At 43.2% G+C, this 11,549-nt stretch overlaps 2 protein-coding genes across 8 annotated transcripts; both read right to left on the reverse strand.

The window, feature by feature from the left end:
- Positions 1 to 433: 433 nt before the first annotated feature.
- Positions 434 to 9,585, reverse strand: LOC128266285 (neuropeptide F receptor). Of its 7 annotated transcripts, none has more exons than XM_053002692.1 (6): positions 9,294 to 9,585; positions 7,780 to 7,977; positions 4,188 to 4,557; positions 3,956 to 4,125; positions 1,982 to 2,892; positions 434 to 1,024 (listed from the first exon to the last, which is right to left on the reverse strand). In XM_053002692.1, exons 2-6 carry the CDS (start codon positions 7,780 to 7,782, stop codon positions 1,009 to 1,011), a joined length of 1,470 nt encoding a protein of 489 aa, XP_052858652.1. In that variant the 5' UTR covers positions 7,783 to 7,977; positions 9,294 to 9,585; the 3' UTR covers positions 434 to 1,008. The 7 variants fall into 7 exon arrangements, with proteins under 7 accessions (XP_052858652.1, XP_052858651.1, XP_052858650.1 ...); XM_053002691.1 differs by having other exon boundaries at positions 7,780 to 8,026; XM_053002690.1 differs by having other exon boundaries at positions 7,780 to 8,089.
- A 571-nt stretch (positions 9,586 to 10,156) lies between these two features.
- LOC128254902 (uncharacterized) lies at positions 10,157 to 11,549 on the reverse strand. Its single transcript, XM_052984264.1, is given in 3 exon segments — positions 10,157 to 10,432; positions 10,491 to 10,673; positions 10,676 to 11,549. Coding segments are annotated over 3 exon segments (1,221 nt in total). The 5' UTR covers positions 11,517 to 11,549; the 3' UTR covers positions 10,157 to 10,235.

An 11,549-nucleotide genomic window follows, 5' to 3' on the forward strand; every position in this document is an offset into this window, starting at 1 on the left:
GCTGCGGCTACTTGAGTGTCTCGAACCCCCAAAAGTGTCAAAGGTTAAGTGTTGGGCGGGTCAGCTGCTGTTTATAGCTGTGTTGTTAAACTGGTAAACACAGTGTCCCTTTTTTGCACACTTACTTAAGGAAAAACAACATTTTGTTCCTGAAATGCTTTAAAGTAAAGTCGCTTTAACTCTATCCATACTTACGATTGCTTTTCCGCGGAAAGTCCTAATGCCTCTTAAATGCATATTATTACAAATATTTTTAAGGGAAAACAATCAAAAGCTTTATGCAGTTAAGAGCCCTTGAGCATTTAGTTTGAACACTCTTTGGAGTTCAACAGAAATCTCTAATTGGTACTTAACAAGCACTCACTTTTCACGTTGATGAAAATTAACGCTTTTTAGTTTTAATGAAACAACTATATTATGCAGGACTTGTAAACAACATTTATTAAAATATTTTATAGTTTTTTCGTAGAGTCTGTCATTGAAAGACATTAAACATTTTACATTCGGATGTTTTAGAGCTGCTGACATTAATTTTAAAGACTTTTTTACAATTATGGACTATGTTTCAAGTTAGCCTATCATTAGAGAATAGAAAACATAACTTCACTTAAGGCTAATCCTAAGCTTAGATGATAACAAGAAATAAACAGCTCTGAGAGAAAATGAAAGTGTTTCCTAGGAACTTTTTAATGGAACTTATTCGAGGTCTTAGGCGTTTTCGACTTATCAAATATCCGAAATCTAATTGGGGGCTCAATCAATTACTTTCCGGCATTCGATAGCAAAGTGTTCTAACCAAAGTAGGCCTAAGACTTAGTCCAACATTGATGGTGGATGTGATGAGATGCTCGCGATTTCTACTCGTTTTGTTTCTTAACTTAGGTGTAACTCAGCTTGGCTTTGGATCACTGGACAGTATGTGTTTTCTGTAAATTCTAAGAGCGAATCGGAAGTCGCATCACTCGAACGCTGCTCCGGCCTCCCGCTGCTCCAGGATTGATTGCCAATTTAGTACTGTTCCAAACTGAAAATGTGTCACAGAAGCTGGGTCATAATCGATGGCTGCTCAAGGCAAATAATGTCACAACATGGCGACGCAACGACAAGAGTTACAGCTCGTCAGGGCAACGACAAAGGGAATTGAAAAGCGCATGCAAACACTGAGAAAAAATCATAGTCAATCGAGAAGAAATCATATTTGGGATAAACCTTAAATCTGAAAGGGTCAGTCTCTAGCGTGAATCTGTTTCTCATGTTCAACTCTGCCATTGTTCTTATTAAAAAAATAACATTTATATTTAATATATATGCATTGAACATAACACATTATTTTAGGGGTAAGAAATATTTAATTAAATTTAAAAATTATTATAAACTTGGATTATTTACACTTGAAAAGAAAGGCTTAAGTTGTTCTTCAGAGAGTTCAAGAGAAAGCCAAAAATTAAGTCTCAAACGAACCGAATTTTTTTATAAGTCAACATCATTGAGTAACTGAATTTCGAAAATAAAACAATATTTTTTTCAGTATAACGACCTGATTACATAGCAACGAGTAAACGAGTTGATACGGACATGTTTATTACAATTATTACCCAAAGGAAAAAGTAAATTTATCACTGTGGCCCAATAATGCTTAGCTAAGTAAAATTCATATTGGCATCGAATGGTTCGTCCTCATGTTCTACCTAAATCAAACCCTACATGTACTTTTAAATACCTTTTTAACTACCACTCGAGACCGAGACGTGCAATTAAAGGGTCTGAACAGCTGAGATTAATCCCAGTGTGCACTGGCAATGGCAGTTGGAACAAGTGAAACGTAAAAGGGAGCAGCAGCGACGCTTGGAGCATGCAAATCCAATCAGCCCAGGGGTTGAAAGAAGGACACGGATGTCCTTCGAAGGTGGTTGGCATGCAGATTCAGATGCAGATGCAGATGCAGACTGGACATGGGACTTTGGAGTGCCCTGGGCTTTACCGCGGCATCAGTTGGGTGACCTCCGAGGGCATGTTCTCCGTGAGGGCCACCGACTCGGTGATGGCGCTGCGCAGTCCGCCCGCGTGGTGGCCTCCGGTCATGAAGTCGGTGGCCGCCAGACCGGTGGCGCCCTCGCCGCCCTCGCCGCCGACGGTGCCGCTCTGGGCGCCGCCCGGACCCAACAGCTTGAGCTCGCCCCTGGAGAGGTCGGCGCCGGCGCCCAGCTTGCGACGACGACGTGCCGCCGAGTGGACGTTGCAGCCTGTCGTGTGACCGTTAAGAGCAACATTAGTGGGTTCTGAGCAGTGGCAGAGCAGTTCGTGAAATTCTTTACGGAAGTTGTCGTTGAGCCAGCCGTAGAGCAGCGGGTTGGAGCAGGCCGAGCTCATGCCGATCATGTGGCAGATGGCGTAGCGCACCAGCATGTTCTGGGTCACGGGCGAGCGCTCCATGTCCGCGTACAGGTTGAAGAAGTTCAGCGGCAGCCAGGACACGCCGAAGATGATGGCGATGCTGATCAGCAGGCAGTTGGTGCGCTTCATTCGCCGCCCGCGCTCCACCTTCCGCTGGGCGGAGGCCGCCTGCACGGCCACCACGGTGATGCGGCTCTTCAGCTTGTTGTAGATGCCAAAGTAGGCCACCGAGACGATCAGGATGGGCACCAGGTACTGCACGCACAGCGAGAAGATCGAGTAGTAGAAGCGCCCGTTGCGACTCGGCCAGTCCTCGATGCAGTACGGGATGGTGTCCTGCAGCCCGATCTGCTGCAGCAGCGCCGGCGTGTCCGTGTTGATCAGCTCCTTGTAGACGAACAGCGGCGAGGCCAGCAGCAGGGCCAGCGCCCAGATCCCCGCCAGGATCGTCACCGCGCCCACGAACTGCAGGCTGTCCCGCGTGGGGTACACGATCACCTGGAAGCAGAGTCATTGGGTGATTCAAATATTGCAGTGGACTAGGTAGCCGGGTTACAGACTCGTCCCAGCTCGAGATCCACACCCAAAAAAAAATCTGAAAGTTTAGTTTTAACAAGTGTGTCTTGAAAATAAACTACAGACAGTATTAAAGTATAATATTAGGATTTATTTAACACTAAATAATGTAACCACTATCCTTTTAAGTTTCACTTCTATACCAGAAGTCTAAAACTATAGTCTTAGGCCCTATTTTTAAACCATATACATAAGTTCTTGATAACAATTTTAGTTTATTTGGCAAGTTTTTTTAAATTTTTAATATTTAAATCAAACTCGAAAATAGTCAAATTCAAAATTAAACAATTTTTTAATATTTTCATATTCATATGAAAATCAAAATGAAAATTTTAAAATTGAATACAAAATATTTGGATTTACTACGTTTTTTACCAGTGAAAACATGTTTTTTCTTGCCAAGAAATTCTTAGTTTACTCAGATTTTTAATCTTTAACTTTTTTTTAATTTAATATAAGTATAATCTGACAAAACTATTGTAAAGACCTCTCGAAAAGTATTGACATCAGTTACAAGTCTCCCCTCAGTTCATTAAATATCAACCCTTGTGCAAACGGATTGTTTTGTGTCACCTAGTGGTCAAATGTTAAATTAAAAATCCTTATTGATTTGTTCAATTTGCTGACGTTGGTTGCTCTGGTTAAATAAAACCCAGCCAGCAGTTTAATTATTTTTCAACGAACCATTTTTTAAATGTTCTGTCCGGTGAACAATACTTATTATGTGTAAGGACATATAAATTATATACAATTAAAAACAATTAATTCTCTATCTGGGACCCACACTCAGAACTTTAATGGTGGGTTAAGCATTTTTGTAATCACCAAATATTTACTCAGAGCCCATCGATTTTCCGTCAACGTCAAGTTTAATGGTTACAAATTGAAGCCATTTTCCTCATTAATATCGGAACATGACTTGCCCCACTTTGGCCCCATTTGCATACCAATGCTGGCATTAAAAGAGGCTCGAACGAGGACTAACCTGATAGCGGTCGAAGGCGATGGCGGTTATGGATATTGTCGACACGAAAATGCAGAGTGCCTGCAGCATGGCAATCGTTTTGCACAGGATGGAGCAGGAACCGTAGGGCCAGTACTTGGACAGGATTTCCATCAGGGTCAGCGGCATGGTGACCAGGCAGAGCAGCAGATCTGAAAGTCCGCTCGGATGAGAAACGGATTTCCGCCGGCGGAGAGGGGCGATGGCAACTCACCCGATATGGCCAGGTTCAGGATGAACAGGTTCCGGGCCGTGCGCATGATGGGCTTCCGGACCACGGCTATGACCACCAGCGTGTTGCCCAGGGCCCCGAACACAATCAGCACGCCGTACATGCTGATGAGCATGTGGTACCAGGGACTGTCCACGGCCCGGTTGCTGAGGAACCTGTCGATGAGCACCGGGTCCAGCGGCCTGCTCCCGGTCTCGTTTATTTCCGAGGTGTTGACGGCCGTGGTGTTGAGGGCACGGGCGGGACCCAGGTCCAGATAGTCCAGGGGATGCCGGTCGTCGAGGTACCTGCCGCTGTTGCTACTGCTGGCGTAGCCGCTCAGGTGCTCCGCCGTCTGGTTCATGCTGATTATCTGGAAAACATTGTATCGTTATATCCAGAATCCGCTGCGAAAGTATCCGCTTGTCGGGGAAGGCCCGAGGAGGGCGACTTGCGTGCCACATCACTTATGATTTATGAGAAGTGGCTGGCAGCACACGCCACCCACACATTTCGCCCAACTGCGGATGGCACATGCCACTGGTTTATGAGGCCGCCCAAAAAATATGAGGCAATAAGCGTATGAAAAGTTTGCGCCGTGCCAGTAGGTTGCCCAGCACCAAAGGATTCTATGGGTATTCGACATGAATGAAAGTTCTGACGCCTCCTTCGCAGGCAAACACTGGGAACAATTTCGGGTATAATTGTAAAGGCATCCAGTTTTAAAATACAATTTATTAGCTTTGGTAATTCGATTTGTAAAGATTTATGCGTAAATATATTGATATGATATTGTATTTAAAATATAATATGAAGTATTTTAAATTTATTTTACCTGGGAAGCACACAAATTTCGATTTCTTCAAAGTCAGCTTATTATACTCAAAAATATTTAATTATGAATCAGAAAGTAATTGCAGCTAAGTTTCAAACAGTTTGGCTGGCTTACTCGTCATAATGGTAGGCATGTCATATGTCTTAGGGATTCTCATATATTGTCAAAATGTCTAGGTCTGATAAAGGGACTGCTAAGAAAATTTGGTTGTGTCGTGCGTTTATGTGAGAGCTAAAGTTAAGGGTTTTGTTGGCTCGACAAAATGACAAATGGTTTCTGAAGACAGATCAAATAAATGAAAATGTAGTTCACAGCTCAGTTGGACTGATTCAGTCAAAGAAAACCTTTGCTTATGTTCCTCAAAGCACAATTACAGCACATTATTTACACAAATTAAACCGATTTGCTTATACGACAAATTTATCTGGTTTTTAGTTTTTTCGGACGAAAGCGGTTTGGGACTTTGACATTGAGACAAGAAACCGGCCCTTAAGCTGAAAAAAACATTGAATTTGCAGCCTGAAATCAGCTTTAAGCTTATGAAAAATACCATAGGTACCACAAATATCACTCAGTTAAAATTTTTATTTTAAATGACATAAAATATAGCTACAAAGAAGGGGTTCTTTTCCCTATTAAATCGTAATCTTGATAGGGAACGCATTTTCCAGTGCTCTAAATTAATAACAGAGTTGAGATCTCAGGGCGTGATAAAAAGTTCAAACGGTTTTGGTATTTGCCTCTTAATGCCGTTTTGAACACAGACAAAGGACACGAGTCATGGGACTTGACTCGCAAATTATCTGCCACAGGATAACTTTCACAAGGCAAAATTTTTGACTTTGTCTTAAAGTTTTGCCCATTTCTTCATTTTTTCAAAACGTCTCCGCGTTGGCTGTGAAGTTTATGCAATATCTCAATTTTAAATGCGAGAGTTAGTTGCTTGTTGTCCCTCGTAAATATTCATGCATTAGCCGGCGCCATAAATTATGCAGCACATCAGGGCGAGACATGCACTTAATTGGAAGAAGTCAAGAGTGCTGTTCCCGGGGAAATGTGCGTTTGATGCCTGGCATTTGCCAGGAGATCAAGGAATCACGGCGTCGAGGGACGGCCGTCAGATACAGATACTTATACGGATACAGGCAGGTTGTAAATGACGACATTTGCTAAAAATAATTGTGTAATTTTATGCGCCGGATGGCTGCGCACTTGTCAGTATCGATAAAAGCCGATGGCTCTGCGCAGGTGAGGTGGGCGAAGCAAACTTATGGGGGCGCCTAAAGGTATGCGTTACCAGCTGACAGCTGCGATAAACGGGGCGCTAATAAATCTCACCAATCGGGGTATTAACTCGCCGAATAGCTGGGTGGGGGAATTGGTGCTGAAAACGAGCCGAAGACAAAGTTGTCATGGAAATTCAATTTCAAGTTGGCCGGCACTTAATTGACTAACATTTGCACTGCCAACTCAAACATTGGCCAGACCTAAATGGAAAAGTCTGTCGACCGCAAACTGGCCAGTCTGTAAAACGGTCTGCCTGTTGCAATCGAAAACAGTTAGGGGGATTGGGATTCCCTTCCCGCCCCAGGCAAAGGTGTAATAAAAAAGTTTTCGCCCAACAAAAGGAGCAGCGACCGAAGTTGAACACCAATTTGTCGCAGAAGTTTCAATCACAGTTCGAGGAACGGACTTGCAAGGTGAAAATTGAATTTTCATGTATTTTCCCCCTTTCTGCCTTTTTTCTCGGTTCCCTTGGAGCAAAGGAGCGAAGTTGACGTCCGGAGAATTATGTAAAGTTGCCTCAAGTTATCGGCAGTTCTCACAAATTTGGTGTAATTTTTGGCAATTCGAAGGCCTCCGGCCTTTTCGCTTCGCTGGATGAGCGGAGCGTGACAGGGATTTTGAATGCCAGTCAGCTGGGGAAATTCGAACGGATTCCAGTCTGCTGGCGTTCTGACTCAGCTATTTTTGTGATTTATTTTTGGCTGGTTTCTTGTTCCGCCCACAACAAGATGAATTTTATTGCCGCTGGTGCGATTTGTTTGCTGCAAATACTGATTGGCCCCTGCCGGCTGATGAATTTGTCAGTTGGCACAGGACGTTTTCTTATTAATTGAAGGCGATTTAGTTTAAACATGGAAGAGGTAAGATCCTACTGGAATTGGATTCATCTGTTTGGATGGTCAAGTCCAAATTATTCACTCCGAGAATAATGTGATGTGCTTAAGCGGCGACATCTGGCCGAGTGCGAAACTGGGTTTCTAGGGAATTAATCATCTAAGCTGCTTAAGGGCTGAGCACATTCGTGTAAATCCTTGCAATTTAATCATTTTCTTTGCGCCCTCAACACTTCTTAGGTGTCAAAGAAAAGCCACCGAGTGCATAGGACGCTCTCGAGATAAAAATAAAAAATTCATAGAACAAAAAAATAATGATTGTGTAACCAAGACAGCAATTATTACGTAAATTGATATGCTTTCCCAAGACTTTTAAGCCTTCTCCGAGTTCTTTAAATTGCCCACAAGAAGGGAGCATTATTTTGAAATTTGTATGGTTCCCTCCCCAGCCAATTGGCCCCAATCTGGCGGAGTATTCTGCAAATGTCAAACAAATGGGAATTTACAGAGCCGACTCCCCCAAAGCAACTCAAGCAAACTTTTTCATTTTAGGAATAAAGTAATTTCGTTCCGTTTGACATCTACTCCGGAATGGCTTCGTCGAGCTGGCTTTAAGTATTTATATTGCATTTACACTCACCATCCTTCTGACAATCTCCTCCGCCCCGGGGATATGTATTATATAAGCCGTGGAGTGTAGTATTGTTCTTTTTGGCCGACAGTTGTTGTCTTTTCGCCTGCTAGTGACTCTCAGTTTTTTGGCTGTTGTTCAGCTGTTGTTCATTTAGTTTCCAATTTGGATTGCACTCGGGGATTTCACTGTTGCTGTCTTTGCCGTCTTAAAATTATAAAAAATGGAAGCATTCTTGCTGAGGATGCCTTGGTTTCTGGGGATGCAAACATCTAGCTTTTAAACTTCTCAATCCGTCTTGAGATAGCAGCCAAGCTGCCTGTCAGCATAATAAACTTAATTAAAATTCCGCATAAATTATCGAAATTGAGCCAACAACTTAATCCTTGGTGCAGTTTTTAAGTGCCTTTGGGGGTTGCGTTGCACTTCTGCATGCATTGGTATGCATAACTTTTGGCACTTTTTATAGACTCGGGCAGATGTTTTTGGCCCACTTAAACCATGTTTAGTTAAGCATTTACCCTAAAAGCTCTACTAAGTTTAAGGCTCTACTTATAAAGGGGACGCTTAAGGACAAATGAGCTTAAATGTACAATGTTACAATTGACGAAATGTTCATTTTTCTTGAAAGCGTTTGCACTTATATTGAATGACACAATAAAATTGTATTTTTATAAAAACCTTAAATGTTCGTTTTTAATTTAATTTTTACAAATTTCAAAAACCGTATTTAGCATTGCCCTGTTACTTTTAGTTATTCAAAGTCTCTTAAATAAAAAGATTTCAAGATTAAAAATCAAAAACATGGCGTAAAAGAAAGTCATTTGCCATAACGCAACAATTAGTCAACAAAAGCTCAGGTTTAACTATTGTACATATGCTGGCGCACATAATTTGTGTGGCCTCAGATGGGTAATCCTTCATGTATTTTAATTATAATTGCCCCAATATTCCTGTCAGCACGTGTGTGCCCAAAATATGGCTTCAATATAATGCTACATATATGCTTCATTATTGTAAGTCCATTAATAATGCCATTAGGCAAATTGCTTTTCGGTTGTACTTTGTATTGAACTGCAGCACTCGTTTACATCTCATTACGCGCGATGCACATCCATTAATTTTCAATTGAGTGGAAGTGAACCGGTTTTCGGTTTCCTGAGCTCAGTAATTTCGGCATATTATTTATTCTTCTCCTTGGCCGCCCAAGTCACTTTTTATTACAGATGCGAACAATTTTCGTTTCCCGGGAGACTCACGCTGGAATAATATTTTCTTTCGATTAATTTGCCACTTGCAGTTCCGATTCATTGAAGCGCGTTCGGGAGAACAATCATAATAAATACCGACAACTGCGGAGCGTCCGGCAGGCCATTAGCGAATTTCCGCGGCCCACTTACGGATCGGGGTACGAAAAGTCGTAAATGTCGAGGCTCCGTGCGAAATCTTCACGCTTTCCACTTTTAATAACGGCACATTGTTGGGAAAAGAAAAAAACACAGAACACAGCGCCGGGGGCATACCTCTCAGAATTCGAAATTCCGTGTAGATCCAAAGAGTTTTTCGACCTCCGCATTCGGACGCCTCAAAATTCGAAATAAATCTGCAGCCGCATTTTAATTATTTCGCTTATTCCACGCGTTTTTATTACAATTACTTTTGGTGTTTAGTTTGGCTGTTTACTGATCTCCGATAACCACACGCGTGCACAGTCAGCGACCATCTGTTGGCTTTCGGTGCGCATCCCCTGCTTATAAAGCCTCGTCCCAGTCGATATATCTGTCCGATTTCCAATGAGGCGGAGTGCGCGTTACGTATACGCCGTGTGGCACACAAAAGGCAACTGAAGGCGCCGCAATCCGTGCGACTTTGTTTTGGTTCTCGTCCATCAGCTGTGCGGAGCTTTCTTATCACTGAAGCTGGGGGTGGAAAAGCTCTGCACATTGGGCCAAGGGTTGCCACAAAAACGCACCGAGCTTCCGCCTTGTCTACCCGCCGATTTGAGTCACATCAAGTAAGTTTTCAGTTATCACTCGAGGCAAAAGGCTATCGGATTTAATCGTTCCCCGCCCAAAATGACGCCAAAATGACGTCATATGACATTTTAAAGTAATTTGATGTCTGCTCATAGCTTATCTAAAGAAGCACCCGCATAAAAATTAAAGGGTATACAAGCACTATCACTGAAACTGTCTTAGTTGCTAACCCTCTTAAAAAAGTAAATAAAAAGTTGTCACCTTGATTGTTATCATGAATTTTGTTGGACCCTTTTTTTATTCAATTGCAAATATAAGAAATAATATATAAATAAAATAAATTATATCTATATTAAAACTTATCTAAGACTTAGTGCTTTTCTTGAAATAGTGAATAAAAGGCTTTTTTGTTTACTTGTGTATTTGTCAATTTATATAGTTTTTTCTGTATTAAATTGCACAGCTATTATTAAAATAAGCAATCCTAGCCTATTGAAGATCCAAAAGACCCTTGCTATCGAGAATAGCCAACAATTTGGTTGCACTTCTGAGCACCACTTCACTTTCATAAACGGATTTCTGGAACCGAAGTCCTTCCGGGGTTTCCTTGTACAGACTCGAGAAGTCCGAGGTCTCCTCACTGCCATTGTAGATCATAAAAGGCTTGAAGAGATGCGCCATCAGACCTTAAAAGTGGCAAAGGTTAAAGCAATGTGTTAGACCTATAAGTGCCACTTGACTTACTCATAAATCGACGACGCTCGAACTGGAGCTGGTACTCCTGAAGGCTGGGGAACGGACCCTGGTACGAGAACCTTTCGAGATTAGCTTTCAGGGCGTTGTAGTGATGCTCAACCAGTTCCGACTCCTTGTTCCGGACTTCCTCCCTCAGCGAAGTGGTAAAGAAGTAGTGCAGATCGATGGCAGTGAAGTACAGTTGCTGAATTGAAAATCAATGCCTACGACTGTCTGGGGAATTCCCGCTTCATCGTACTGGAACATGATGTTGGTGCTCCAGCAATCGCCGTGGTTCAACGTCTGCAGGTCCCCTTCCGCCACATCATAGACCCGAGCTCCATACTCCATGATGTGCGGGATCAACTTCTCCAATTTGGCGCCATAGCTTTGCTTCAAACTGGAATGGCCATTTATGAACTTCAAGAATGCCCTGAACATTCCCAAGTAGACTTCCCTGTAGGCCTTTTTGTCTCGCGAAAAGCAGTGCGTCGAGAAGCACTTGGTCAGGAGTTCCGGATGGCGCTGCCTAAGGATTGTTGCTGCGGCATGGAACTTGGCCAGCATTTCCACAGTCAGCTTGGTGTGGGCCAGATCCAGCATCTTCACTCGGTCCGCATTGACGTACATGTACGGCGCCAGATCCTCCAGAATCATGGTGCTGTACTGCCGGTCCACGGCGATGGCATCCGCAGTGAGCTTTCCCTCCAGGCCAGCTTCTGCCAGCAGCTCCTTCAGCTTTGGCAGGACGAACTCGTACATGTCCATCTCTCGCGTGTAGAGGTCGTACTCAAAGAAGACCTTAGCCTGGGGCACATCCTCGGGAAGGGCCTGCTTGACGATGAAGGACTTCTTGTGCTCCGATCCATCGTCCAGCTGATAGTCCACGTGGATGCGGGTCATGATGCCCACGAAGTTCTCACCCTTTCCGGTCGCCGGCTTGGCCCAGATTTTGAGGACCTTCAGCCCATCGTCCTTGCAATAGGCCCTCAGCCTGGGCTGCAAATATTCCTCGGTTAGCCAGGTCGGAAGCATTGTCTACGCTCTTGGGTTTCTCGCACTTCTGAT

The sequence above is a fragment of the Drosophila gunungcola genome, chromosome 3R (genome assembly GCF_025200985.1).
Source record: "Drosophila gunungcola strain Sukarami chromosome 3R, Dgunungcola_SK_2, whole genome shotgun sequence".
NCBI classification, from domain to species: Eukaryota; Metazoa; Arthropoda; class Insecta; order Diptera; family Drosophilidae; genus Drosophila; species Drosophila gunungcola.

Bases quoted from the DNA above. Each gene is read 5' to 3' on its own strand.
- LOC128266285 (XM_053002692.1), bottom strand. The intron at 4,126-4,187 runs GTGAGTTGCCAT...GCGGACTTTCAG, and splicing joins CCTGAACCTGGCCATATCGG to ATCTGCTGCTCTGCCTGGTC. The intron at 2,893-3,955 runs GTTAGTCCTCGT...CTCTGCTTCCAG, and splicing joins TCGCCTTCGACCGCTATCAG to GTGATCGTGTACCCCACGCG.